This window comes from Manacus vitellinus, unplaced genomic scaffold (assembly GCF_001715985.3).
Source record: "Manacus vitellinus isolate BGI_N305 unplaced genomic scaffold, ASM171598v3 scaffold_27_pilon, whole genome shotgun sequence".
NCBI classification, from domain to species: Eukaryota; Metazoa; Chordata; class Aves; order Passeriformes; family Pipridae; genus Manacus; species Manacus vitellinus.
In genome coordinates this window covers 1749663-1777421 of record NW_021940039.1, presented here as the reverse complement: position 1 = coordinate 1777421, position 27759 = coordinate 1749663, and the positions used below count along the sequence as shown (strand labels likewise).

Sequence of the window (27759 nt, the reverse complement as noted above, 5' to 3'; positions counted from 1 at the left end):
TCCTTTGGAAGGAAATTTTTCCTTCAAGGTGCTGAAAACAGAGAGTGTGATTTTTACAGTGTAGCAGCCTGGGTTGCCCCAGTAAAAAATAAAAGGTATGGAAGCCACTGACCTTGCTGCATGAGGAACGAGCAGCTGGCAAGTACAACAGGGATCTCTACGTCAGAAACAGCACTGACCTCATCCAACTAAACACGTGCTCCAAGACTGATTTCGGGTCAAATCCCTGCAGGAGTCCCTTGGCAAAATGCACAATTATCAGGTGCAGGACTAAAGGAAGACATTAACGACTTGTTTGTTCCCTGAGTTTCCTTGATGCAAGTGGCAATGTTCTCAGTAGGTAAATGAAGTCTCACACCAGTTTGTGATTGATGGGGACAGCAGTCAAAGACCTGGGCCACATCTGCACACGGACAAACCTGTGTCACCACCAGCCCGCTGGCGTGACTGGTGCTCTGAGGGTCCCAGGGGCTGTGTGACTGCAGAGCCCTGTGCAAACAGGGAAATGCATTGTTCTCGTTGCTGTGAGGGTGAGTTTAAAGAACTCTGCTCAGCCACGTGATGGTTTGGGGCTCTTTAATCATTACTTATACCCAACGCACACCGGACAATTTACACGCGCAGCAACACATCTCTGCACCCGAGTCACAGCCTGCCCACTTCACCAGGACCAGAAAAAGAACCTGCTGCCAAAGCGAGAAGGCTTCAGCTCCCCTTCAATGGGTGGGTTTGGCTCTGGTCTGGGTCTAGAGTGATAGGGATTCTCAGGCAAAGGACGGTCTGTCTTCACCTTCGTAACCTGCGAAGGAAAACAAAGGAATGAGACAACTTCCCACAGCATTTACCAGAAAAGCCACACTGAGTCAGAACTTAAAGAAGAACTACCAAGAAGTACCAAACAACACTAAGGACACATTGTTCAGCTGATTAGAGCTCCTGAGCACTTTTAAAGAAAGTGAGGGGAGGGGCACTTCACTCAAAACTACTGAGCAGCTCCACATGAGTGTGAGCTTCACTCCTGAAGGAAGAGTCTCCACACCAGGAAAAGTAAAAAGCAAGTGTGTCATTGTCTAAAAAGAGCACAAATCTTCTAGGAAAGCAACCCAGAAAAATGCTGACAGAGTCTGGACTCTATTAGGCCACAAACTTCCAGTGTTGAGTTCAGGAATCACCATCTGGCCAGGAGACATTGGAGACCTGGTCTGGACAAGATGTCCATACGGAGGGAGAGAAGGATCTGACTATGAGACCAAAGAGGTATGAAGTTACCTTGGAGAGCTCTCCCAGATCAGGTCTCACCCAGCCCAGCTTGTCCAGCACACAGTTGTCAAAGGCTGCCTGCTGCTTCCTGCACCGCCGCAGCTCCAGCAGGTTGGTGTAGTCGATGCACGTCCAGTACTCGGTGAAGGGCTCTGCACAGTGGGCCTTGATCTTCCTGTGAGGGGCCACACACAGAAAACCCTCAGCACCTGTCACAGTTTTAATGCTCTTCTCTCTTACTCACTCAAACCTCAACTTGTGGTAAAGTGTTTCTTGCAGTCCTGAGTTCTTGGGAACATTTAAATCTTCAGAGAAGTCAGTACTTGAAGCATTTAACAGAACTTGACACAAATACCTGTAAAATTTCTATCACTGTAACTACAGCTAGTGGTAGCAATAACTTTAATAATATGTGGAGGGTATTCTGGCTGGGCAGATGTTCACAGCTCCTTCACAGGAGATCCTTGTTTTGCCAAACAACTCACTCACATGATACAATGCTCTAATGCTTCCAAATTATTTTGATCCCTTAAGCTCAAGAAGCCATGCTTAGAACAGAGGTTTCTGATTACCAGCTGTTAGACTCGAGGTGGACACGCTTTGAGCTAATTAAATGAGGTCCTTTACTAGCAATACTGGCCCTGGATCTATGTTTTTGGTGCATCTCCTTAAGATTTCACAGTAGTTCACCTGTGGAACAGGGAGGACAAACAACACAAAGCTCAGGTTGGATTCCTGGCTTTCATAACATGGCTGCAGGGTGCAGCAGCAGCAACCTCCCACCACTGCCCTGGGAGCCCAACAAAAACCCAGACCACCTGCTCTGGAACAGAAGCCACAGGGCTTCACGTGAAAGGATAAAGTCACGTATAAATAAGCAAGACAAAACAAGTGGCCTCTATCCCCTGGAGCTAAAGTTTAAGAAGCAAAAATAAAGGCTTTGAAGGCTGTGATAGTGCTGGCACTTTTAATCAGAATCACAGAATGGTTTGGGTTGGAAGGGACCTTAGAGACCATCCAGTTCCACCCCTGCCATGAGCAGGGACACCTTCCACCAGCCCAGGCTGCTCCAAGCCCCGTCCAACCTGGCCTTGGACACTTCCAGGGATGGGGCAGCCACAGCTTCTCTGGGCAACCTGTGCCAGAGCCTCCCCACTCTCACAGGGAGGAATTCCTTCCCAATATCCCATCTAACCCTGCTCTCTGGCAGTGGGAAGCCACTCCCCCTTGTCCTGTCACTAGTACCCCTTGTCACAAGTCCCCCTCCAGCTCTCCTGGAGCCCCTTCAGGCAGCGAAACGCTGCACTCGGGTCACCCTAGAGCCCTCTCTTCTCCAGGTGAACCCCCCAGCTCTCCCAGCCTGTCTCAGAGCAGAGGGGGGCCTCCAATCCCGCAGCCGGACCAGGCAGGTCCCGTGGCCCCGGCCCCGCCAGGCCCCTGTGCCCCGGCGCGTCCCCGCTCACCTGAAGAAGTCGAGGGCGCACTGGTTGACCTGCCGTCCCTCCTTGAGGCACCTGCGCGGGTCCTTCTCCTCCCAGCGGCACAGCATGAACTCCTTGTTGGGCCGGTCGCACTGCGAGCCGTAGTGGTGCGCCGGCGGCCTTCAGCAACGGCCGAGCATCACCGCCACCTGCGGCGGGGGCAGAGCGGCCGTGAGGGGGGGGTGGAAGCAAAGGGAAGCAGGGCGGGAAGGGACCCGCACTCACCTCCTGCAACATCGAGCTCCTCCAGCGAGGGCAAACCTGGACGGCGCCCCGGGCAATGGCGGCTCTCCTTGCAGCGCCCTCAGCGCCCGCCCGCACCGCGCATTGCGCCGCGCGGGGGCGGGGCCTCGGGGGGGCGGGGCCTCGCGGGGGGCGGGGCCTGGGGGGCGGGGCCCCGTTGCCGTGGTGACGGGACGCGCCGCCGGGGTACCGCCATGGAGCTGGTGGGGATCGGTTACCTGGGAGGGGTCGTGAGGGCAAGGTGGGGACGGAGAACATTTGGGGGGAACACGAAGGGGAGCTGGGGGGGTGGAGGGATCGGGGAAATCGGGGACAGGGAGGACGGGGGGGACCTGAGGGGGCAGGGGGAATCGGGGACAAAACGGGGGGTCCAGGGAGGTACGGGATGGACCGGGGAGCACGGGAGGACCGGGGTGGGGACAGGGGTCCCCGGGAAGAGGCGCAGGGGGCGATTGCTGGTCGTGGGACATGAGGGACCTGCGGCGGCGCGGGGCACGTGGGACCCGGGGCGAGGAGGGTAAGGGGTTGTGTTCCGGGGGGATCGGAAGGGGCACGGGGAATACTGGGGACAGGTGGGACCGGAGGGAAGAGAAAGAAAGCAAGAGGGAGGTCAAGAAGGGCCGACCAGGGGCACGGGGGACACAGAGGGCACGACAGGGGGCGCAGGGGGGCAGGGTGGATCGGGGGATCGGGGGGGAAACAGCCCCTCCCCACCCGCCTGTCTTCTGGCGCGCAGGACACGTTCGTCACCAAAGAGCGAGACGAAGACGTCTCACGCTGGACCCGGAGTATCCATCGTCCTGTTCCAGGATGGAGGATACGGCTTCTACAAGCTGCCGACGGGCACCGAGTACCGGGGAGCGCTGTGGGACGGGATGTTCCACGGCGAGGGAGAGCTGTTCTTCCCCAACGGCATCAGATACCGGGCGCTCTGGGACCGCGGGATCCCCACGCAGGTACCCCGGGCTGGGGGATTCACCCCGAGGGGCCCCCGCTGTCGGGAGCGGCCCCACTGCGGGGGAGGTTTGGAGGTGAAATACGTGGATTTTCGAACAAAGCCGATTTTTGGCTCCCTCGAGGTGTGAGGAGGCTGCTGGGCATCCCTCAGTACAGTTCCCAGCACTCCAAACACGGGCTGAGCCGTGCTGGCCCTGCTGGGGCTCTACCGAGGAACCTGGCCCTGCCGTTCCCTCCATCCATCATATTTATTAACGTGTTTTGCAGGGGAAATTCGTTTTTGCAGATGGTCTCGAATATGAAGAAAAAAACTGGCATTACTGCGATGGCTACGACAGAAGATTTTATACAGAAATCTGTTCTGGTTTCAAACCACCAGGTACTAAATTGCACTTTGCGATCCTGAGAGTCTGGAAGGAATTAAAGTAACAACTTTGCCTAAGAAAGATTAATTCGGCTACATGAGTAACATGGAGCAGAAAGGCTCTGGCTAATTTCATAGGAGGCTGCCAGAAGAATGTGGACACCACCTTCCACCAGCACAGCCCGGGATGCAGCATTGCATCCACAGCAGGGGCTCTTGGAGTGATGACCAACAGGACAGGGCTTTATTTACAGCTTTTGATATCCTGATTAACCCTTGGACACATTTCACCCTCACTGCATAAGCAGTGTGCTTTTAATAACAGGAAAGCTGAGCAGAAGCAATTAGAATCCAGAATATCAAATAAAGTTTCAGTCATCTGCCCCTCGTAGCTTTTTAGTACATACCAAAGCAGACATTTGTGTCCCATCTATATTTTTGCTTTTATAAGTTCATTATTTGTCTGTAGTCAAAAGGTGGAAAGATTTATAAGGAAACAAGTGGGTAAAATCTGTAACATAATACACACAGTACTCTATACATAGAATATTTTAGTGATGACATGTAGTTCTGTGAGGCCAGCGAGTCTCTCCTGGCCCCAGTTTGGATTTTAGGGTCGTATTTGTAATGTCAGCTCGTGGGGCTGAATCACAGGACTGCGAGTGAGGGAATCAAAGTGGCAGCTTCTTATCACACACTTTTTGGGTGTGAATTTTTCCATTTTTGTTTTCTCCGTCTGCAAAACTGTAAAAATGTTTTACAAAATTATTGTAAAATAACAGCATTGTTTTTATAGCAAAAGCCACGGAGATGTATTTGTTAGTTATCTTGATCAAAGGCTCAAATTTAAAAAACAACCCAAAAAACCAAAATCAGTCCTTTTTTTTTTCCTTCAGGCATTCCTCAGCTTACAAATCTGGATCCTCCCAAAACAATCCCAGAAGGTTGTTACGACTGTGGTGATGGATTCTACAATCCTGAAACCAGAGTTGTTGTTGACTACAAATTCACATTTCTGAGAAATGCAGGTATGATTAACTTCTTTTACAAGGTAAAGTAAGATGAGTTTATTTGTCCTATCTCCTAGGACTAAAGCTAAAACATAAACAACTCCATGATTTGGTTCTCTTATTACCGAGCTAAAATATCTTTTACTTATTTATTTTATCAGTGATTTATGCATCCCCAGAGTTGTATAAATCATATTTTGCAAAATTACAGTGAAGTATTCCCAAGCAGATACAAATAAATATATTGTATTACCATTTGGTATGTTAATCTCAGAAAAATCTTCAGTCTCTTCTGTTATGATCTCAAGCAAGGGAGTGGTTGTGAGGGGCACACCATTGATCCTGAAAGCTAAAAAGCTCCATGCTGGGAACCAGCAAAGTGCTCAAGCATGTGCTTATCTCTACAAGTCCAATTTATTAAAATCAGTCTTAGTCTTACCTTCCTGAACAGGACACTTTCACTTTGGAGAGCTGTGTTCTGAGTAGAGTCTGGCAAATACTGGGTCCCGTGGGTAAGTCCCCAAACTGAAAAGCCTTGGGAAAAATTCATTCTCATCAAGCCAAAAGAGAAACTTTTCAAATTAAAAAAAAAACACAGAAGATCCTCGAACAGCTGACAATGGGATAGCTCAAGAAACATAATCTGACCTGAAAAAAACCCACTTCGTGTTCTGGCTATTTAACCTTTGTATTTATCACCTTTTTAATGTAGAGGATTTTTAAATGAAAATGATTTCTGAAAGCAACCACCCACCTCACTTTTTTCCCCCCCCCCCAAAATGCCCAAATTGCAAAACCTGTTTTTTCAAAACCAGAACATTTCATTTTCAGCGTGCCACAGTTTAACAGTTTTGTTGCTTGGAAACTCCATTTTTCAGCAAATTTACTATTTGTTGAGAATAAAAAAAAATTCTGCCCTGCTCTACTTTCAAGAGCTTTTGTAAGTGTGCACTGTGATATTGGAGGAGGGAAGTGAGGGGGGGTTAAATGAATTGGAGATACCATCTGCTATAAAATATACCCTATGATACATGGCCTGTTTTATAAACGTTGAATAAAAACTGATCCAGATTATTACAAATGGCATTGATCCAAAATACTGGAATGCAGTGGGCCTACTGATGAGGAAGATAAGCAACATGCTTTCCAAAAACACAGGAACCTACACAGATTAGTACAGGGGGGAACGCCTTGGAATTCAATTTATTGTTTTTTAATCTGTTCTTTGAACTCATTGTCCTTTATGACATTTATCTCAAACCCTACAAATTATATCAATCAATATTGGCTCGGCAGCCCAGCCCAGCGTGAGGCCTGACAGTAGTGGAGATGGGCTTTGTGTGGCCCTTCCAGCGAGAGCCTGTGCACAAAGTTAAAGTTGTTGATGTGAGTGTGAAGAAGGAATGTGTCATGTAGGCCAGACCCTTCCTCTCAAGAACATGAACACAATTGAAACACCCGGCACTTGTTCAACATCAGAGGAACTCTTCCCGCCCCAGGAGAGATGATTCAGGGCACAAGGCCACTGAAGTAAAGAGGAAAAAAAAAAAATTAAAAAAAAAAAAAACAACCAGCTGTAAGCAGAAGAAACTGAGGAAGAGGCTGAGATGACAGGGAACAGATCCAGAACTACTCCATTATAGGTTGGGCAGGAAGGAGCAGGAAAACCTCCAGGCTTCCAGCCAAGTCTTGAAAGCATCAAAAGCAGATGGTAGGAAGCATTCAGGAAGTTCTTACAACAGCTTGACAGGTTTACCAAAATGACAGTATCTCCCTCAGCCCTGGCAGCGGGTTTGCAGAACACTCCAGGCCTCACCTTTCACCCCTATTATGAAGCAATTTCTAATTGTTTCTCGGCTGTTTGTGGAAGAGGGCGAGGAACCCTTGGCACTGCCTCGCTGCAGCCTGGCAGCATCCCGGTACCGCTCCCGAGGAGAAGAAAACAGGCGCCATTTGAAACTCCTGAGTTTGGTTCCAGCCCTTCTCTGTGGAGATGAGAGGATGTCGAGCACCGCAGAGCCCCCGATAAGTTTGGCAGGCCCTGCCTTTCCCCTACATGGAGGTCTGATCCTCATTTCCTCCAAGGGCTCTCACTGCTGCAGCAGAGCGAAGGCCCATCGTGAAAACATAATCAGCCCAGGGAACGAAACGACAGCAAGAGTTTTGTTGTACGTTTTTATCTAGCAAAGTCTTCCAAATTCTCATTACAGCCCTGCAGTTATTGCTCTGTCCCTAAACCTCTGTTTCCTCGGGGGTGCTCAGATTTCTCTTCGTTCTCCATGTGTTCTTCAAGCTTTTTTTTTCCAGCGTTGCGAAGTAAGTTAGCAAAACTGAGCACATAAATAAGAATGGGAGTGCTCATTTGTAAGGAGATACCTTGTTTATTTTGAATAGATACTGGGGCCAGACTCCTGTTTCACTAGAAGTATTCCTTTTGCTTTTTTCCCCCCAGAAATGGGACTCCTGGCACCTTTGTAAGGATTGGTCAATAGAAAGATGGGACGATTTCCCAATTTTTCAGCAAAAAGTAGAAACTACAAGATGTTGCTTTTAATGCAAAGCAGGGAGGTACAAGAAGAGCTGTGACAGTCAGGTTTTAGGACCCTCAATTATCAGAGAAGCCCAGAGCTTTCGAAGAGAAAATACCATCAAAAATAGGATTTTTTTTACAGCCTGGGTCACCTCTCTTGATGAAAAGCAAAGATATTTCTGATGAAAATTGCCTTGTTTCTCCTGTGGCTCTCCCAAGGATAGGTTAAATAATATAAAACATGTTTTTTCCTCTTTCTAATATGAGAATATTTGTGCTACTACTTTCGTATTCCATCTTCAGGTTTAATTCATATGTGTTGGGTGCAGTCAATATTACCTGAAATATATTTGCATCTCTTCATATAAAATCAAGAGTAGGAATACACAAAATCTGCCTTTGCACTCAGTGCTCAGTCAGGGAACTGAATTAAGAGCAGGATTAGGCCCAGAAAAGCAGGACAAGTGTCTTAGTAAGAGGAGGGGGTTTGGTGTTGCTGCAGACCCCAACCAGCCAGCAATCAGCATTTCTACAAGCCTGAAAGTCTTGTGAAAAGCAACAGGAAAAATCCTGCTGCTTCAGGAATCATTATGAGCTGAAAAGGTCAAGATTCAAGAACATTATTTTCTTACAGTTTAGAGAAGTCTGGGGTTAGAACATCTGAGGTTCCTTGGTCACGAAAGCTGACCCGACTCCCCAGGCAAGGGGGCAAATCCACCTTAATTCTAAGCCTTAATAATCACAGATTTACACAGATTTGCAGTTTCCTCACGTTGTTACCTTGGGGTGGAGGTTCTCACGCTTGGTTTGAAAGAATTTGGAAGCAAAATTTCTTTTGGGCGGTCGGCAGCGATGTGTTCATCCATTTCAGGTTCATCCAAGTATGCAAATCCTTGAGAGAAATCTCCCACATTTAGATTTCTTTTTTTTTTGTCCTGCAGCTCAGATCTGCCTTGCACCAAGTGCTTTTTGGGAAACGCAGACTTTGACTTCTCTGAAAAATGTAGTTGAGAAAGAGCCATAACCGCTCAATAATTGCTCAGGGTAATATTTCTGTACCTACCCTCGTGTACCCCAAACACATGCAGATGTTTGCGTGCTCTTTCTCATAAACTACTGGAGAATTGGGTGTGGGATGAGGACCTGGCAATTTTTCAGGCCTGGAGTATTTCTGGAAAAAAAAGACAGCAAGTTTAAAACTTCAAGTCGACTGTGGTGCAGGAGAGAAGGTTTGACTGCCCTGGGGGCTCACCCTCGGGGCTTTACCCCCTGTTCTTCTCTGGAACTGCCCCTTGTGCTGCTGCAGGGAGGGCTCCGACAGGCTGAGCCATTGCCTAAGAATGTACCAGTTCTTTAGGCAGATGCCCTGAGCAGTGGAGGGGGAAGCCCCAGCAACACACACTCAGAGAGAATATAGTATTTTTGCTCGAATGAATTTAGCTTCCCATAGATTTAAATGTCTACTTATAACGCAGGGCCATTTAATCTTTTGTACATTTGTTTCTTTTTTATTTGACTTAAGATACTGAATTTAGATGAGGTTTAGTTCCTACATATTGAAACTCTTAAAAGCTCTTCAAATAATTGTTCTTTGGATACTTGTTAAGCTAAAGAAATCAGTTTTGATCGGCAGTAAAAGTTCATGCTATTTTAAGTGCAATGCTATAGCTATTTTCTGTTGTATATTTAATCATTTTGAATTATATGTCATGTAAAAGATTTTAGCTCTGGGGCATTTGCCAGATGGCTGATTCTGCATTTCACACAACAAAAGAAATAATGTTTGTGTAAAGCTCTTAAAAATAGTTGGTAATCAGTATATTCTACAACGAATAGGATCCAGACCTGTTTGGAAAAAAACCCCAGCTTTTGCAGAAATTAATTTAGAGGATTTGGTCTCTACCTCTGGGCTCTGAACAAAACAAATCGTGTCTATTGTTTGCTGATTTTGTAACATTTAACAAGTTAACTGGATTGTAAATTTTAGTCATTTTTATGTTAAATGCCGTTTATTGCAGTCCATTGATCTTTTTCTCTTTACTTTGGCTGACAAACTTATTTCTGAAAGCAGGCTTTGTAAAGCAGAGAGCCAATACTGCTCTCCATTTACACAAGTAAAGCATCTGAGTAGCCCTTTGCTTTTCTTACAACAGCTGGAGTGCTTGTCCTTTTTGCTGCTAATTCCTCTTTCTGGCCTCTTTGCTTCCTATTCCTGAAAAATACCGCTGCAAAAAAAATATCTTCCCTCTCTGCCATGGCACTCAGCTTCTTCTCTGTGCCCACAAGGCTCTACACAAGTCCCTACAAATTCACCTTCTGATTTTGTCTCCTCCACCTCCCACGCACTTTTTTCTCTTGCATTCAGTCCCAGGACATAGTTTTTCGGCCACATTCACACAGTTCCAGTTTTTGGGTACTTGCTCTCCAGACTCGCTGCTTCCATGACAGAAGACTTGAGAAGATCAGGGATTGTATTGTAACTCTCTGATCTGATCTCCAAGTGTCACTTATCCACCTCTTCCTATTTTTTTAGTGAGATAGGTTTTGTCCCAATGTGAGAGCTCTGGACCTAAATAATCTCCAGTTCTTACATAAATTAGTTAAGGAGCCAAATCTTAGAAGGAGGAGAGGCCAGACCCTAGGAAGTATCAAACAGGGACTGCTGAGGGGCAAGGCAAGTGAATGAGCAGTGAAGATGGCAGAGGCATTTGAGTCTACCCCATTTAAAATGAAGATCCCAAACTCCTACAGGAAGTTGTGGTTTTCTCTTTTTTTTTTTCTTACTCTACCCTAAACACTTTTTTGAAATGTTGGACCAATTCTCCTACCCATCATATGCTCCTTTCACATCTTTATTTATAGAAATGTGTTGGGATCAGGCACATTTTGAATGCAAAATTCATACTTCTTATGCCTTTCTCGGTGTCAGAGTCTGCTCAGGTGACAGACAGAGATCCTTGGAGACTTCTCATCCGAGCAACCAAGAATATTTTTAGATTAAATTTGGCTTACATGTTTTAATCTAAAACATCCTCCATTCAGCAAAATAGATTATGAACCAACGTGATTTATATTCAAGCCTGGAGCCAGCAGTGATAATATTAACATATGCATCATGATGTAAGTTACTACGGCAATTTCAGTAGCTGGAGCTTTTGCAGATATATTGTTCCTTGTGGTTTCCTGCTCTTATCTTTTTGAAAACTGTGGAAGTTTCAGTTCCAAAGAGTGGCATGCCAAGAATAACACCTTTGTTTGGGTGCTAACTATCCTATTGTGAATCCACTAAATAGCTTACACACAAGTCTTATAGGCACTTACATTCCACTATACAGTCCATGTGAAAACAAGTTTTACAAGAGATGGAAAGTTCATTTGGGGGCCATTTTGGAATGACAGTAATTAAAAGTAAATGGAAGGGTGAGAATTTGTGGGTGGAAGCAAAGGTTAATTGAAAAAACGTATTTTCCATTTTCTTGCCAGCCTTGATGTTGGTGGGGTCAGGTGCAGTAAGGAAAGAGGTGGTAGGGACCCGGAGGGGGCAGTGGAAATGGAAGGGGTGTGCCAGGCAGAATCCATGGCTGAGATCCTATCACATGGGATTGGAATTGTGCAGTGGAAGAACACGATAAACTGCACCGCGGGTGATGGGAGGAGTCAGGGATGTGAAAGAATTCAGTGATATTGTTGTTTACAATGGGCTGCGTGTGCTTGGCCCTCTGCAAACAGAGAGGAAGCTCAGCTCCTGTTCGAGGATGGCCTGCTGTAAACACAGCCTGACAATCCATGGGCATGGAAAGCTGCTCTTCCCACAGGGCTGGTCCCCGGGATGCACTCCCTGCCCTGGGGGAGGCACAGACCAGGGAACGACTTCCCTCCTTGCTCACAGGGACTTTACCAGAAGCAAGAGAACAAAGGGACAATGCCCATCACGGCCCTTGGGCAGGGCAGGGAGCCATGGATCTGAATTTTGGGGAGCACTGGGGAGTGCATCAGGCCTCCTGTGTAGGGTCAGCCTTTAAGACACCAGGATCACACACAGCTACAAAGACCTAACATAGACAAGGTTTTTAAGGTGTAGTTTTTTCCCTATGTAAGCCACTAAATATTCTAATTCCAATACATCTTCTAGGTGGTTTCCTGGGAACACATTAAAGAGGACAAATCCAGAAGTCTACATGACAATACTGTCCTTGCTGACAGTCTCTGCTCTGCACCATGGCAGACACCTAAACATGCAGAGTCCTCAGAAGTGTCTCACAGCTGAGCTTTCCATAAGCAACACAGAAACACGATAGCTAGAAGCAAATAATTCTAAACTTTGCAATATGCATTTAATATAGCAAGATTAAACGCACCTAAATTACAGCGTGTTTGCAAGTCATCCCTTGGAAGCACCCTGAAGCAAGGCCACCCTGAATTTTCAGCTGTTTCTAATCCCAGCTGAGAGATAAATCTGGAGCGTGGTAGCTGGGGAAGTCTCTTCTGCCACTACTTTTAGACTGATCATTGAAAATTAGGCAAGTGGTTTCATTTTGGGGAGATGCTGAGCAGAAATCCACTGATCTGGGTGAGCTGCAGTTTGAGCTCACTGTGGAACACACCTAACAGGGGTTTTGACAGACCTGTTTGGACTTGGCTGGCATTTGGAGCTTTCCCTAAAGCCACCCAAAACAAGGCAGAAACTTGCCAGGCGAAGAAGAAATTTTGGAACAGGCTACTTATAGGAGCACGTTACAAACAACAGCTTTAGCTGGGTCTTATTTGCCTAAAGAGACTCTCTCCAAACTGACCTGTTGACTGTGTAGACAGTGTCCAACAGGAGATCAGGAGGACTTGCACCCCTGGTTAATCATCTAGTGTGGGAGATGCTGTTTCTGGAGATCAGGTGCCTGCCAGGGTTGGCTCCATATGCCTCTGCCTGCTTAATGAAAACAGCCTGAATTAATCACAAAAATAAAAGAGAAGCTGTCCCAGTGTGGGCTGGCTGAGGATCTCACCCACGATATTCAAAATATATTCAGGGGGTGCTAGAAACTGATCTTATTTTTGGATGAGACACAAGGAAATAGTTCAAGAGAATCAGTCAGTACTTACATATATTCCAACAGCTCATCCATTACAATCTCTCTCTGTTTCTCTTAGTTTCAAGATTTCAATAATATGCCAGGATAATAATAATTATATTTCACTGACTTTGGAAGAAAACATTGGTTAATGTTTACTAACTGCACAGGGATACACCAGATTGCAATGAAATGCTCAGACAAAGCTTTTTTTCCTTTACCTTCAAACATCAACATGGTCCTGTTTCAGCAAAGTCTGTTCCATCAGTGTTTATTCTACTGAGGAAAATCTAAAAAAATGGATAAACTTTTAAAAGATAAATATGCAGACCCAAAATTCAGCACACCACATGAAGAACCCCATACTACCTAATTGTGCACAGGGTGATAATTTACCACTGATTAAAGAGTTTGTATTTTTTTTCAAATCTTTTTTAAAAGGAAAATTACTTCTGAAGGTGAAGATGTGCTTAGACAATCATATTAACATATTCAAACAATTGCAATTTGCAAAATAGTAATTACAACTCACTATCCGGTAGCATTAATCAAACTTCAAGGTTTAATTCCATTTTAAATATTGATGAAATGTGATTCTCCAATCTAACCCTGGTGTTGCAGGGTTATGGAAGCAGCCAGTGACAGAAAAAGAGGAACGTGTAGTTAACAAGCAGCTGCCACAAAGAAGGATCGGCATCTGTGATTTAAATTGTTAGCTGCACAGTCAGGTAGAGTGTAAAAAGGGTAGTCAAGAGGCTGTTAAGTCCATTGCTGCCAATTACTAACAATCAGGGAGGAGCTTTAAGACTTGTTCAGTACAATAAACCCAGTTTGTCTTGTTTCAGGGGTTACTACTGAAGAGGTTGCAGCTGCACTGATTCAAATAGCCCTAAAACTACAGTAATTATCAACCAGTCTTCTTTAGTGTAGCAAAAGTATGTTTTACCATAGCTTAACTCTTTACATTCTAATATTTCCCTGCCTCCTCTCCCATAGCCAGCCCTGGAGCCATTCTCATCTCTGGGGCTGTGGTTCTTCTTGCTATGCTGGATCAATCCTTTCATTTCCCCTTACCTCGACCAAGGAGCAGTTGTACAGAACACTGGGTTGGGTGGCAGTTCTAGGGATTTACTTCATATTGAGTCATTTTCATACACAAAGTTTCAATTCACTTCTTCATTCAGTTTTACATCTGAATAAACTATATGCAAGTTAAGCAGGGCTTATGAACACGGGTTTAATTTGCATGGGCTCAGATCACTGCATGAACTGAGACATTTTGGGATAGTCCTGGAGAGGGTAAAATCCTTGGAGCCACTTGCCTTGCGTGCTTTGCTCGGAGACCAGGAAAACCCAGAATGCAGAAGGAAACAACCTGGGCAAACCAAGGACAGGCTGGAAACCTGTGAGATGAAGCCAAGTTACATCTGCCTGCCTTTGTGCTTATCCCTGGGTGCTCAGCTGAGTGAGAGTCATTGATGGCTCCAGCAAAAGTCAGGCTGGTTACTTCTAGTGCTCAGGTGAGGCACATACACCCAGATATCACTGCTGATGAACAGCTTGGGTAACTTCTGCTTATTCCTTCACCAGGGCAGAAAAAGTTTAATTTTTCCTGCCATTATTACAAGCTCAGATTTTTTTTTTTTTTTTTTTTTTTTTTAGTTAAGGCAATTCCAGCTAAAATCACAGAGCCACCCAGGCTGGACAATCTCTGCTTGCAGCCGGGGCTCACGTGACACGTCGTTACTGTCTGGAACACCTAGTGCATAGAACAAAAGCCAGCACACTGATTATGGCTTGGGTGTTGTTTTTAAGAAAGCTTAAGGACCGCATTTGCATTCCTGTTGCAGCCCTCAGTGGAATCTGCCTCTCAGGATTGCGTGATCTTTAAGCAAGATTCAGTGCTCATCTTTTTAATTCCCTTTTTAGCATATTTTTCCCCCCCCCTCTGTTTTCCCCTCGTTTATACCATTAACAGGGCATTTTGTTATGGACCTAGGGATTCCTAGGTATAAAGAATAAAAAAGAGATCAGTGAAACACAGAGAGAGCTGAACTTGGCCATTCTACCCAAATTGTGACCATTTTCCAGTGGAACAGTGGCAGCCCCGGTGTGTCCTCAGCCCACTCACGGTCACTGAGGTGCTGCTCAAAGGTGGGCACTCCCCACCAAAGCCGAGCTTTGCAAGCCCTTGACCCAGGAGAGGGTCGGGGGGACACCAGCACTCTGTCTGGCCCCAGTGACTGGGAGCACAGAGCAAACTGGAGAGCAGGCTCCGAGGGAAACCTCCCTCCAGCCAGCGGCCCTTCCGATCCCTGCTTGTCAGGGGTGGCACAGGAGCTTGGCACGTGCTTCCCTGCTTTCACCAGGATGCCTCCCTGCTTGTGCCAGGATGCCAAGGGAGCAGCCTGTGAGCAGCACCCGACAAGCAGCGAAGGAGGCGTGTGCCCGCCTCACTCGGCCAGGAGTGAGAAAAAGGGGAGGGCTGCACGAAAAAAAAAGGAAGGAAAAAAAGGAAAGACAAAGCTGACTTGATTCAAAACCCTCCACAATCAATAAGATTAACCCCCAAGCTTGATGACTTGTGCAACAGACTGAATCTGTCACATACTTTACTTCTTAGATTAACACAACACAACTGATTATTCAGTCAGTTCATTCCCGGGACCTTCCTACCTTTTGCATTTCAAATGCTCCTCTGTCACTTTAATGTAAAGGTACAACTCCACAATCAAAAGATCTCCCTGAAAATTCGACTCCTTACAGGGAACATGCTTTTTCTCCATCTCTTCTGACCTACCCGAGCAGGGTGCTCAGTGTGTGATTAAATGGGACTGTGCCTGACTGTGCCAAAGGATGGTCACAGCACAAGGTCACAGCCCCCTCAGCTCCATCCTCCTCTCAGTCATCTATTCTTTCTTAAAAATCTAGTCTGAGGCAGGTTAGAAACACACATCACAAGCACCTAGTATGGGTTTGTTAAGACAGTGGTAAACACAAGAAGCAGCTCGAATACATTTCACTTATATAAAAATAAATACAGATATTGTTTTAAGTAATACTTTGATTTTTTTTCCAAAGCTCTTTGAAGTTTGGTTTTCCTGGTTTACTACATAGATCTCCTTTCCCCTAAACCAACACAAAAGAAATGGCTGCAGAACAGTTTCTGGAGACAAGAGTGTTTAAATCCCTGGAATTAAGAAGCCACAACTTAACATTCACCAGGCTATTTTTTTGTAATCATACACAAAATTTCTATTCAAACTTTGCTGGGCAGTTATTTTTTTCCTACATTGTCTTTGCTTTTATTTTCTTTCCACACTGTCATTATGCTCTCAAAATAAATACGAGAGACATGAATACTAACAAGGGACACAGAAGATGGTCTAAAACGTGTCTCTCAGCCACTACATCAGTTTATGGATACCTGCCACAACGTACATCTCAAAAACAGCATGGAAAGAGAAGCTGGAAGACAAGAACCTGGGGTTTTACTATAGATTTTCCTTTACCTTCATTTTTCATAAACTGACAAGCCACACAGGCATAGTATTTTTTAAAAAAGGTCTATATTAACTTCTGATAGTTTCAACGCTTCTCCTGCATATTTTGCCCAAAACACAAAATATAAAACCTATACATGCAAATCTTATCGTTCACCCAAGCTAAGCTTTTCAAACATACAAATAATCAGTCCTTGCCACAGATCCAGTACCTCCTGCCTTGACAAATTTCCGCACAACTGCACACGATCTTTTAAACAAACAACAACAACAACAAAAAAGTGTTCTAAGAGACGACAACGGCTAAAAAGGGATTTGCTTTTCAAAGGAAAAATTGCTTGTTTGAGCCGGACCCCAGCGCTGCAGAGAGCAGCTCTGACACGGGGATGTTTAGCGCGCTCTTTATCTCCCTTTCAGACGATGATGAGCATGAATGGATCACTCGGACCTGCCGGAAAGCTGGGGGTGGAAGAGCTGAGCACAAACCGAAACCATAAACCAGACCTCGCTAGACAATAATATTCCAGCAAAGCAGGTAATCTGAGTCACAATAAATGCAATTTGTCCTCGTGGATTTGTCTCACCCTTTCCCTCGACAGGAATATAATCTTTCTGTCATCTCTGTCAGCACAAACAAAAATGGAAATAATCATTTAATCAGTCATGCTGAGCAAAAGCCATGGAAAAAAAGCCGACTGTACTCACAATAATATTCCTGAGAGGTGTGCAGTGTAGTATGTATAAACATTATTAAGCCTGAAAACAATTTGTTAAAAGGAGTGCCTCAGATTCGGTGTTGAAGTCATTCAAATCCATCTTAATCAACATTATTTTCCCAGATTTTAGTTAGCTGTCCTGGTGAATTCCTTTCCTCTCTTTTTGCTCAGTACTTTGATATTGATTGATCATTGTAATAATGTACACCAGAGGTATTCTTTAATGACTGGTTTGCTAACTAGGAAATTATATCCATTTACTACGAACGTTTGTTGAACTCTCCTGAAGCCAGAGTTTAACAAAATAATAAAAGAGGAAAACTGGGTGGGTTGCTGCTTGATTAGTAAGCCAGAAAGTATTTAAAAATAAAATAAAATGGAATTACATCATTTTCTGGATGTAAGTGCCAGCACTTCTACTTGCATTAACTTTATTTATTACACAAATAAGACATTTACAAAGCACAACATTAAAAGTATGTAACAAAACAGACATTGGTTTTACAAAAAAGTGCTTACAATTTAGTTTTACTTTTTTAAAATAAATATTAGTCTTGACTGTCCACTCATTCAGAGAAAAAATTTTTTAACCATTGTAGCCAAGACATGCAGAATTGCAACATGCTACAACAAAATGATTGGCAGATGAAATAAAACTGGTGTTTAGTTGGCATCCTACAGATAAATCACTGATAGTAGTGCAGGATTGGTTCCCACTCCCATCCCAACGAGTGAGTTGTGTAAGCACCTTTAGCTCAGGCATTGGGGTTAACCAGCATGAGCCAAAAAAAAAAATCACTGGTGATAAAACCTTAAACCATTCCACCTTCAGAGCCGAGCCGTATTAGTTACCTTATTAAACTGGAGTGAAGAGCCTTTCACTGGCTGTCCTCAGTGGGTTCTGTCTGCAAAAGGCTTTGTAAAGAGCAACTGGAAAAGTTTAGTGCGTGGAGTCTGCATTGCTGCACCAGAACCCATCTGGCAATTACTGAATAAACTAAGAAAATGAGAATGACTTTAATTTTTTTTTTTTTTTTTAATCCACAGACAGGAGATGAATGCAAATGACCTGAGATAAGGTTTGGTTCAGTGGCAACAGTCAGTGTGAAATATGTTGTGAAACAATGTATTGAATAAATTAGAAGATTTCTTACATTCTTGGTACAGTTGAGTATTTTCCATACACATAATTAGCTCTAAAACTGCACAAGCTGAATTGCTTCCAGTTTTTGCAAACAATTTGGGCTTAATATAAACAGAGCCTGATTTCTGAATTAGCAAAGCTGCTCCTGGCTACTTATGGGGGGAAGTGCCCCGAGCACAGTCTGTAGTGAGCCCACGTCCCTGGAGAGAAACACCTACACCCCCTCAGCCCCTGCCTCGTGCTCCGGCCCTGCCGTGGGATCGGTGACAAACCCTGGGTTATACAGTACATTTCACAAGTGGGGTTTCTTTAGATCGAGTTGGTATTTAGCAGATACATATTTCATAGTTTTCCTTTCATTGCACCACCGAGACAGAAGAGAAACACATCGAACCCTTTTCTCCCTCCACAAAACAGTTGTGGAAATCTCAAGGACTGTGGGATGTCAGGGCAAGTTACAGCCTGAAGTCTCTCCTTCAGTCTTAAATGAAATAACGGCACTAATTCCACAACTAAATGGTCATTAGGATGCGTGAGCACAAATGGAGAACAAAGTCGGCCCCGGTGACCCCCCCGACCCCCACCAGCATCTCAAGGCTGTTGCACATGAACCCAGCAACCACCTTAACCTGTGATCACAAACACTCACCAAGAGCCAACGAAGGGAACACCAGTCCTTCACTCATTGCTACGGGCAAGGACAAAAATTGCTGTGACTGGTGACCGTCCCCTCCCCGAGGGGACACCTCTGCAGTGCTGCTTCCAGTCAGGGCAGGCGTGTGGCAGTGCCTTGTCACTGGGGATGTCACACGCTGGGAATGGTCGCTCGCACGTCAGGAGGTGACAATAATATTTTCTAGACTTAATTCCCTCTCTGCTTTCAAAACTTGGGGACAGAGCTGCTGGCTGCAATTAGACAGATACTGGCCTAACTGTCCGAGGTAGTACCATCACTCTCTCTCAACACAGACACACAGAGCAGAGTGTGTGTGTACATATGCATTTGCTCCAACCAATATCAACGTGTGCTCGTACTCAGCTACTTCTCAAACCCAGAGACCTTGGTGGCCACCTCAGCAGACATCCACATCTCCACAGGCCATTCCCAGTCAGCCGGAGCCGCGTGCCTGGCCGCTGGTGTCACACAGAGTTCAGGGACATGGTCAGGAGAAGCCTTGCCATGTGTGCAACAGGGGCTGGCCAGAGCAGGGGGATGGACGGCTGCCCTCCGGCCGATGCTGGAGATGGATCCAGGATCTCCCAGAGAGGAAAACACGTGTATGCACAGTTCAACTTAAAAACAAGTTATGTAAGGGATGGGTTCCCATCTCCTGCTCCCGGGGCACGGATGGGTCATTCCCCTCGCCGGCTGTGGCTCGTGGTGGGCTTTCACATTCTCGGACGCGCGGCCTCACGGACACTTAGCAGCAGGACAGGCCCGTGTGCTTGCGTGGAGACAGGTTTTGTTACAGACCTGCTCTTGGCTCGGTGCAAACTGAGAAGGGCTGGCAGAGGTCACTTGTTTACTTTTTGTTATTACCGTCAATGAAGGATCATTTTGGAGCCTTTTTCCTGATTCGGGGCCAGACTGCTGAGCACTTCCTTTGCCGTTGCCGTGAGCCCGCCGGCAGCAGTTCTCCCGGGCTGCACCTTCATCCCAGGGCCTGGCAGGACCAAGAGCTGCACTCCAGCAAGGGAGAACGGGAGGGCAGAGGGAATCAGAGTGACACTGCTGGACAGAGGAACACGCCACCACCTCGCTGTCCACTCGGCTAGTGACCTTCCTGCTGGCCTTACTGTGGTCTTCACCTTTTTAACTGGTCTCCAGTTTCTACCTGGCTGTTTCCACTGATTGAACTTGGGTCCACAGCAGGGCAGAACATTTCTACACCTTTGTGGTCACCTTCCATTGAACATTTCCCAGTCCCAGAGTATGGAGAGTCTGAGAGTTTTGTGTAGGTACACTCTGAAATCACCCATTTGTGATCCGATATGACTCCAAGGAAATAAAGTAGTTTGTTAATAAAGAACAAGAGTAAAAAACTTTAAAAAAAAATTTAAAAAAATGAAGATTTGGCAGATGGCTGTGAGAGGAGAGAGATATTCAGTGTTCTAAGAACAAGTCAGCAATCAAAAACTTCAGGGTGCTAAACCTGGCTCTGCCACCAACCCCCACAGTTCCTCTCCATTTAGGACATCTCTGTTTCCCCTCCTATAAAACGGGGGGGAAAAACACTAAGATTTACTTACCTTTGAGTGATCAAAGGACATATGATTCTAAAGCACTTTGAGGAGGAAGAAAAACTGCCTATTTCCAGCTGGCATCATGTTTTCCACTTAGTGGAGTCTCGGCTACCTGCGAGTTTGGCTCAGGAAGGTCTGTCTATGTATCGAGTTGCTGAGCCAAAAAGCCCATTTCAGATTTCACACATGCAAGTGGAAATAAGGAGGGATGTCCGGGAACCGCTTCACTGGTGCAAAAAGAGAATCAGGCCAAACCACGTAAATTCCTCCTTCCTTTATGCTCAGAGGTGATCACCGACCCCCCTGAGACTCAGCGTGTTCTGGGTTGTTCGTATTCCCATGGGTTTGGGAGCAAGATTTGCAAGCACAGTAGAGTCACTAGTTTTGACTGTGTCTGGCACTGCCTTGGAGAGACTCACGGTCATTCTACAAGTCCACAAGAAACAAGTGTCAAATGTAACTCTGCACTCAACACACACATACACAGAGTGTCGCTGGAGAAATCGGAGTGGGCGTGAGGTGCTGGTCAATGGGAAGAACTGGGAGTGCTGGATCTGAGCTCCTCCTCTGGGACTGATGCCGGTTGCCGTGGGCTGGACACCGTGTCAGCGGCTGAGGGGCAGTGGTGCTGGTAGGGCCATGGGCAGGTGAGGAAGAGCCCGGGCAGTCAGTACTGAAAGAGGATGACCTGGGGGAGAAACGGGAGGGGAGCATTAGCTGCTTTCGGAGACAGACAGCGCTCATGGTGGCAATGTGCTTTCAGGGAGAACAGGACAGACACGGGCTCTGCTGTGGAAGCCACTTCCCCCCAGGAAAACCCCCTCTGGAAGCACTGTCTGCCCAGGAGCTGCCAGGGATGCAGGCACTGCACTGAGGAGCCCAGGCAGGAGGTAACGGGACTGTGGCAGCACAGCCTGCAGGAAAGGTGCCCCTCTGGGCACACCTTCAGCTGTGAAACCATACAAAACTGGGCAGCACACCAAAACCAGGATTTAACCAGTTTGTCCTGTGATACGGCAGCTTCCAAGAAAGACAAAGACCAATACCAGTGGTCCTGACTCTATCCCCCTCCCTCGATAACCATCACAGGCTCCCCTCAAACCACTTCACCTCACTGCTCTGCAAATACAGCCCCTGCCCTTGCCATTGGGCAAGGGAAGCAGCCACTGAGCTGGTCACAACTCAGATCTCACCAGCCACTGCACTGGGCACCCCGAGGGGAGGGTGGGGGGTGCCCCATGGGAGAAGGGAAACAGAGACTTAGTGTTTACAAGTGTTTTCCCAGGATCTCAGCTATCACTGCTTTTAAAAAATTTTGGATGGGGAAAAAAAAGCTGTTTCAGTTTTCAGGAATTCAACATGCAAGTGGCTGTTTGGAAAAGGAGCTGGTTGGGGGGCAGCTCCATGTCCTGAGAACCCCATTCTGCAACAGCTGCGAGCAAGTAATTGCATTTAAATCAGGAGCTGCTTGCTGCAGTGGAGCTTCTCTGAATGACAGCACTGGGACTGTATAATATTTTCTGAAAACTCTCCAGCTCACTGTGCAAGTACCATGAAAAAATGGTAGCATTTAGATTGAAAAAGTAACTTTCCTGTTCCCCTGCTTGTGCTTGCTGAAACAGAGCTCGATAAGCTGCCACTGCTGCACTGAGTAGAGAGAGATCTGAAAAGAGAGATGCTGAGAACTTCTAACAGTAAAGAGAAAAGCTAAAACCACTAAGAGTTGCCAAAGGCTCAGTGTTTCCTCAAAGGAAAGTCACTGAAACTGGAACTCTAAATAAAATCTTACAAGCCTAAGCATGTTTGAGAAGTCTTGCCCCCAATAAGCCGTGTATTGGATACTGGAAGCGCTGCACAGAAAAATATCAACATGCAATATTGTTCCCTGGCCAGACATTGTGAAATAACATTCCTGCTTCAGATATTGTAACAGCCAGTTATTTGTTGTTTTTTTTTTTTTTTTAAGCAATACTGCAATCCACAAGAAATGAATTTTTTTTGTTAACTCATGGAAAACTGGGAAGTTAGCACATGCTGACAGTTCCTCCTGCTCTGTTATCAACAGAGGAATGGAGCAGGACAGAACTCAGGGCACATGGGAAGGGGAGAAACCAGAGAGGGGAGTCAGCAGGAGGACGTGGGAATCCTTCAGGGAATGCAGCACTTCACAACAAGGAGGGGTGTTTAGTGAAGAACAAAGTGATGCCATTCTGACCAACAGTGGGTACATCAACTGAGGGCCACCAAGACTAAGGACAGACACATGGGAGGTCATGGAGAAGCAGTGATGCTGACAGGAGACAGCGGTGGCAATGATGTTACACACAGATCTTTGCTACAGTGGAGGGTCGGCCCCAGAGCCTGGAGCAGGGACTACAATTACCTTCTCACCCCTATTAGATAGTGGTCCTTCCATGTCTGCTTTGAGGTGCACTGGTGGAGCAGTGTAGGGAAGTCTACAGTGCACTTGTCCACACTGTACCTGACCTGTGGATGAGAAGAGGCTTCAGCCTCTGTTACTACAAACAACACAGGCCCTCCACCGGGAGCAGCTCGGGACACACATGGAGCAAGAGGTGCCCCATGGATCAGGCAGAGGCACAGCAGGAGCCCATAGGAGGGGAGAAGCCTCACAAGAGCCACAACAGCCATCCTGGCATGACCAAAGCTGCCCACCACTCACAAATTATTCACCAGCACTTGGAATTGTTAAGGAAAGCAACTCTGCTGCTCGGAGAAGGAAGGAGAGCACTGAGCACCAAGCTCAACGGGGCACACTCACAGCTCTCCTCCATGACACAGAGAACTCACGGAGGGCCAAGGATCAGCCAGGTAAAACCCAGGCTGTGGCTCTTCTGAGGATGAGGTATGGAGGGGAAGAGCAGCAGCCCTCTGTCCCCTCCCTCTCTCATCTGAGCCTCCCACATTAACAGCCCTTCAGAAAACTCCAAAGGCAGAGTTCACCAGGCACGAGGAGGAGCAGTAGCAGCACAGGACTGTTTCTGGCCGTGCTGTGCCGTGGTGCCTCCGCCTGCTCCGGGGGAGCTCCCCCTGCCCCTCCCCGAGCCCTCCCGAGCCCCCCCAGTCCCCCCCAGGTCCCCCCCAGGCCGCGCCCCGCCGGCCTCTCTCCACCTCATTACTTTTCTGTGTATCCCGTGCAGCGTCACCATCGGGCCCGCTCGGGGCTGCTGAAGTGCGATAGTAGTGGATGTCGTCGGAGAGCGAGGAAGAGGGATGCGCGGACGGGGGCGCTCCGAGGGCGCACCGTGTGCTGCGGGGTTGTGTTTTTTATGGCGGGCTCTGCAGTTTTGAAACCAAACCTGAAACAAAGGCAGCAAACGCTGCGTCAACTCAGAGACAACTGGATTGAAGTGTGGTCCTTCACCGCAACCCCAGGGTGGGCGTCTGCTCCAAGCATTTGAAAAAAAAAGAAATAAAACTGAGAAATCTGCCCCTCACCAGCGTTTCACTGGTTTCCACAGCTTTATTTTACACCCACTAGAGCACGAGTGAAGCCAAAGCTTTGTCCCTGCTCAACTCCCCTGCAAAGGATGGGAGCACCTTTCAAGGTCCTAAATCTTAGGCTGCAGCCCCAGCTCACCTGGGCTAAAAGCACAGCTGAGATCAGTTGGGAAACGTGAGCATTGGCAAGGAGAGGAACAAGGGGAGACAAGACCAAGCAGAAGGTTAGATTAGGAGATGTTGTGACTTTAAGGATGATGAAAACAATATTGTTTTAATACACTTGTACCATATTCAAAAACCACATCAACAGAATATTAAAGCTGAGAAAGGAGGGTACTGAGGTGGGACAAAGCCCTAGTCTGTGTGAGCAGCAGACATGAGCCCTCTGACCATATCTCAGTGCTTCTAATTAAAGGAATAGTTAGGGAATTACATCCTAGAGATAAAACACGCATGGAAGGGTTTTTTTATGCTGAGGAGGTGATTTGTTTCTTATGCTTTAATTTTTGAAAGATAGCTGGGAGTAAAAACCTTCTCCAAGGCTGAGTGAAGATCAGCTCTCTGAGGCTGAGCACACTGGACCACAGAGAAGGGAACAGTCATAAGCATTTGACAAATTGTTTCCTGTTTAAAGCGCCTTTGAAAAATATCCACATAAAAAAATCACCTGGTGTGCAGCCTGCTTGATCTTTAGCTAAATGAAGAATCTCAGTAACGGAGGCTCGAGCCAGATTTTCACACACAAAATTTAAATGTGTCATTGACAAAACAATCCCCGATGAAAGCTCCAAATTTATTTTCATCATTTGTGTTTTTTATTGTATGCAGAAAGTATGTCAGCAGAACATTAAAGTGATGAGTATAAATGTCACCGAGAGGCAAAGCTGGGCTGCAGGGATGATGAGCTGGGATTTGCAGAGGGGACATTTCTCAGTCCCTACAGCATCACTTTCCCTCCCCTCCCGGCACAGGCGTGGGGACTTCCCTGCCACCACATCCCCTGGGGCTGCAAAACCCCTTTTTCTTTAAACTTCTCAATCCCAACGCCTCCTGAAGCTTGAGAACTTTGCCTGCTCATGGCAGGGACTGCTACTGACTGCCAGGGGAGCTCTGGCGCTGCCCGAGCTGGGGCAGAGCACAGAGCTCTGGGACACTGTGCTAATGGGCAGCTTCCCCACCTGGTGATTTATTGGGGCTGCACGGGGGTTTGTTTCATTGCATCCTAGGAGGGAAAAACAAATAGAAAACCCACGAGAGAGACAGAGGGAGGATGGTGTTGGCATTGCTACAGGAGCCAGTGAGCACGAAGCTGCTGGATACTGCATGTCATGGGGTTGATGTGCAGGAGTGAGGGGCCACGGGGCTGTGAGCCCTGTCTGGTGCCAGCCTTTAGGTGCACCCTCCCTGCCCTGCTTGGGGCTGCTCGGCCAACAGAGCCCACCCAGCTGCCCCTCACCTGAATGACCCTCCGACTCAGCCCCGTCATGTCCGCCAGCTTCTGCAGCGTCTGTGCGTCGGGGTTGTTGTCCTGAGCAAACTGTGCCTGCATGACCTGTGGGAGAGAGGAGAGAGGGGCTCAGGATGAGGCTGGGAGGGCGCAGCCCCTCCAGCCTCCCCGGCCCAGCCCCCCTACCTGCAGCTGCTCGGCGGTGAAGGAGGTGCGGGCTCTCTTGGCTGGCTTGGGCTGGCTGTCCTGCTCCGAGGGCACAGCCCCCTCCAGCGTGATCCCATTGCCTGCAGGAGGGAAGCCCATGAGCCACAGGTCAGAAACTCCCCTGCCCACCTGGCACCCCCACATGCAGCAGCTGCTCAACTGGGGGACAGCACGGCCGGTGGCATCACAGTGTGGGGCACCCACGGCATCCTTTGCTGCAAGTGGGAGCAGAAAGAGCAGAGCCAGCACTACCCCTTGGTAGCTGCCCTGGACTGCTGAGCCCCTCAGCACACTGGGAAGGAGACACCACCTCCCCTGAAGTGTTTACTGTTGAATTAAGAAAAATGCAGCAAGTGGTGGAAGCCACAGGGAATAAGGGACAGGAAGACAGCAGCAGGAAGAGGGATGTCAAGGTGGTGTGTGAGGGCAAGCACTGATGTCCCACTGGCCCTGACTCGTGGTCACTACTTGGCCACATCCTCCAGGGAGCGGCTTGGAAGGGACCCTGTCTCTGCTGGGCTCACTGACATCCATCACTCCTGCCCTGTGCTGCTCCCTGTGACCCCGTTTTCCTCCACCGGTGCTGCTTCCATGAGTTGTTTCATTTGCTCAGAGAGTTTCAATGGGCTCTTTGCTCATTTCTGCAGCTCCAAACCCTCCCAGCACCCTGATCTCCTCCTCCTCCTGGGTCCCTGAGCAGCAGAAGGAGTGACACTGTCCCCACAGCCTTGGGGTGCCCATGCCCTGAGCAGCAGCCACACTAAGGGGGACACACCAGGGGGACACTGACCTCCCACTTGCCAAGCACAGTCTCGGGGTGAGCCTACAGGGAGAGTGGCCAGAGCTGGGGTCCCTCGTTCCTCACTGGGGTCCCCCCTGCAGCCCAGGCCATGCCTGTCTGCTCTCAGCAGTGTAGGTGAAGCACCAAGGAGGGATGGAGGAGGGAGGAAGGCCGAGCAGGGCTGGCGCTCACCCCACTCCCAGGATGCGCCTGCACAGCCCAGCGCTCGCTCCACAAGCTGGACCAGGCTGTGATTGTCTTGGCTTGAGTTGAAGGACTTTCTCATATAGTTTGACTTGTTCTTTTCGGATGATGAATGGGACTCTGACTTCAGCAACATCTGTTTATTTTTCTTGTATGTAAAACCTCATGTGCAGAAGAAATTGCTGGGTAATTGCTAGAGGGGGGAGCATGGCCCTCCAACTTCACAGCAACTGCAGCTCTCCAAAGTGATCCCACCCCCTTCTCAAAAGCAGGGGACACTTGGACAGAGGTACCCATACAGGGCACTCAGCAGGTGCCCCAATGCTGCCCAACACCGTGGTGCTCAGCCCACACCAGCAGGTCCTTCCGAGCAGCAGAAAACCCACCATCCCAGCCCTCAGCTGGGGTAACAGCTCTGCGAGGCTCCCTGGTGCCAGATCCTGCTGTCCTCGCACCAAACTGCTCCTCCAGGCCACGTGGCATCTCCCTCTCCATCCCTGTTCCCACCGCCTCCCTCACGCCTCCGCAGCAGCTGACCATATGGACCAACATGCCGTGAGCCACATCCTGAGCGGGACCCTCCCAGCCTGTCTGGGCACTCTGTTTTCATTCTCTTACTCAAACACAGTAAACAGAAACATGTTATTTTCACGTCAGGTTGTTAATGGTTTCCACATGCTGCACGGGCCGGGGCATGGCATGTCACTGCCTGTGCCCACCATGCACTGAGGTACTTTCCAACACAGGACATGCCGTGGCACTGCCCGGCTTCTCTGTGCACTACACTGGACTAACCCCACAGATTTGTTCCTCCAAGCATCTCTGGCCATTGCCATGCAGGAGGATGGGGCTGGGCTCAAGGGGACGGGAGCTGTGGTGCCGTGTGACCTCAGTGTCACTGACCCGACGGGGACACTGGAGGCTGGCCGGCCATGGTGCGGCACAGCACCATCCAGCTGGGAGCAGCACGGCCCAGGATGGGCAGGGCGGGTGGAAAATATGGGAAGGTTTTGTCGAATCGCCAATCCCACCTTCTAGATTTATGACTCACAGCCTCAAAGTCCCAGCAGCTTCCTCACACGCTGCATGCCGGGCTGTGTGGGACCAGGCACTCGTCCCCGGTACCACCCATGGCAC

The 27759-nt window shown here is 47.7% G+C and overlaps 3 protein-coding genes across 3 annotated transcripts; 1 reads left to right on the top strand and 2 right to left on the bottom strand.

The window, feature by feature from the left end:
- Positions 1 to 559: 559 nt before the first annotated feature.
- Positions 560 to 3180, bottom strand: NDUFA8 (NADH:ubiquinone oxidoreductase subunit A8). The gene is made up of 4 exons (XM_029960561.1): positions 3146 to 3180; positions 2724 to 2861; positions 1270 to 1435; positions 560 to 799 (listed from the first exon to the last, which is right to left on the bottom strand). Exons 1-4 carry the CDS (start codon positions 3178 to 3180, stop codon positions 662 to 664), a joined length of 477 nt encoding a protein of 158 aa, XP_029816421.1. The 3' UTR covers positions 560 to 661.
- Positions 3145 to 18285, top strand: MORN5 (MORN repeat containing 5). The gene is made up of 6 exons (XM_029960545.1): positions 3145 to 3187; positions 3794 to 3940; positions 4209 to 4320; positions 5202 to 5333; positions 16832 to 16949; positions 18178 to 18285. Exons 1-5 carry the CDS (start codon positions 3179 to 3181, stop codon positions 16909 to 16911), a joined length of 480 nt encoding a protein of 159 aa, XP_029816405.1. The 5' UTR covers positions 3145 to 3178; the 3' UTR covers positions 16912 to 16949; positions 18178 to 18285.
- LHX6 (LIM homeobox 6) lies at positions 17545 to 27556 on the bottom strand. The gene is given in 9 exon segments (XM_029960560.1): positions 17545 to 21206; positions 22902 to 23005; positions 23651 to 23717; positions 23720 to 23774; positions 23776 to 23798; positions 23800 to 23838; positions 25440 to 25535; positions 25617 to 25717; positions 27526 to 27556. Coding segments are annotated over 9 exon segments (537 nt in total). The 3' UTR covers positions 17545 to 21185.
- Positions 27557 to 27759: the final 203 nt, after the last annotated feature.

Bases quoted from the DNA above. Each gene is read 5' to 3' on its own strand.
- NDUFA8 (XM_029960561.1), bottom strand. From the start codon at position 3,180: ATGGCGGTACCCCGGCGGCGCGTCCCGTCACCACG. The intron at 2,862-3,145 runs GCAACGGGGCCC...CCGTTGCTGAAG, and splicing joins CGGCGCGTCCCGTCACCACG to GCCGCCGGCGCACCACTACG. The intron at 1,436-2,723 runs GTGAGCGGGGAC...GGCCCCTCACAG, and splicing joins TGCGCCCTCGACTTCTTCAG to GAAGATCAAGGCCCACTGTG.
- MORN5 (XM_029960545.1), top strand. The intron at 3,941-4,208 runs GTACCCCGGGCT...CGTGTTTTGCAG, and splicing joins ACCGCGGGATCCCCACGCAG to GGGAAATTCGTTTTTGCAGA. The intron at 4,321-5,201 runs GTACTAAATTGC...TTTTTCCTTCAG, and splicing joins TTCTGGTTTCAAACCACCAG to GCATTCCTCAGCTTACAAAT.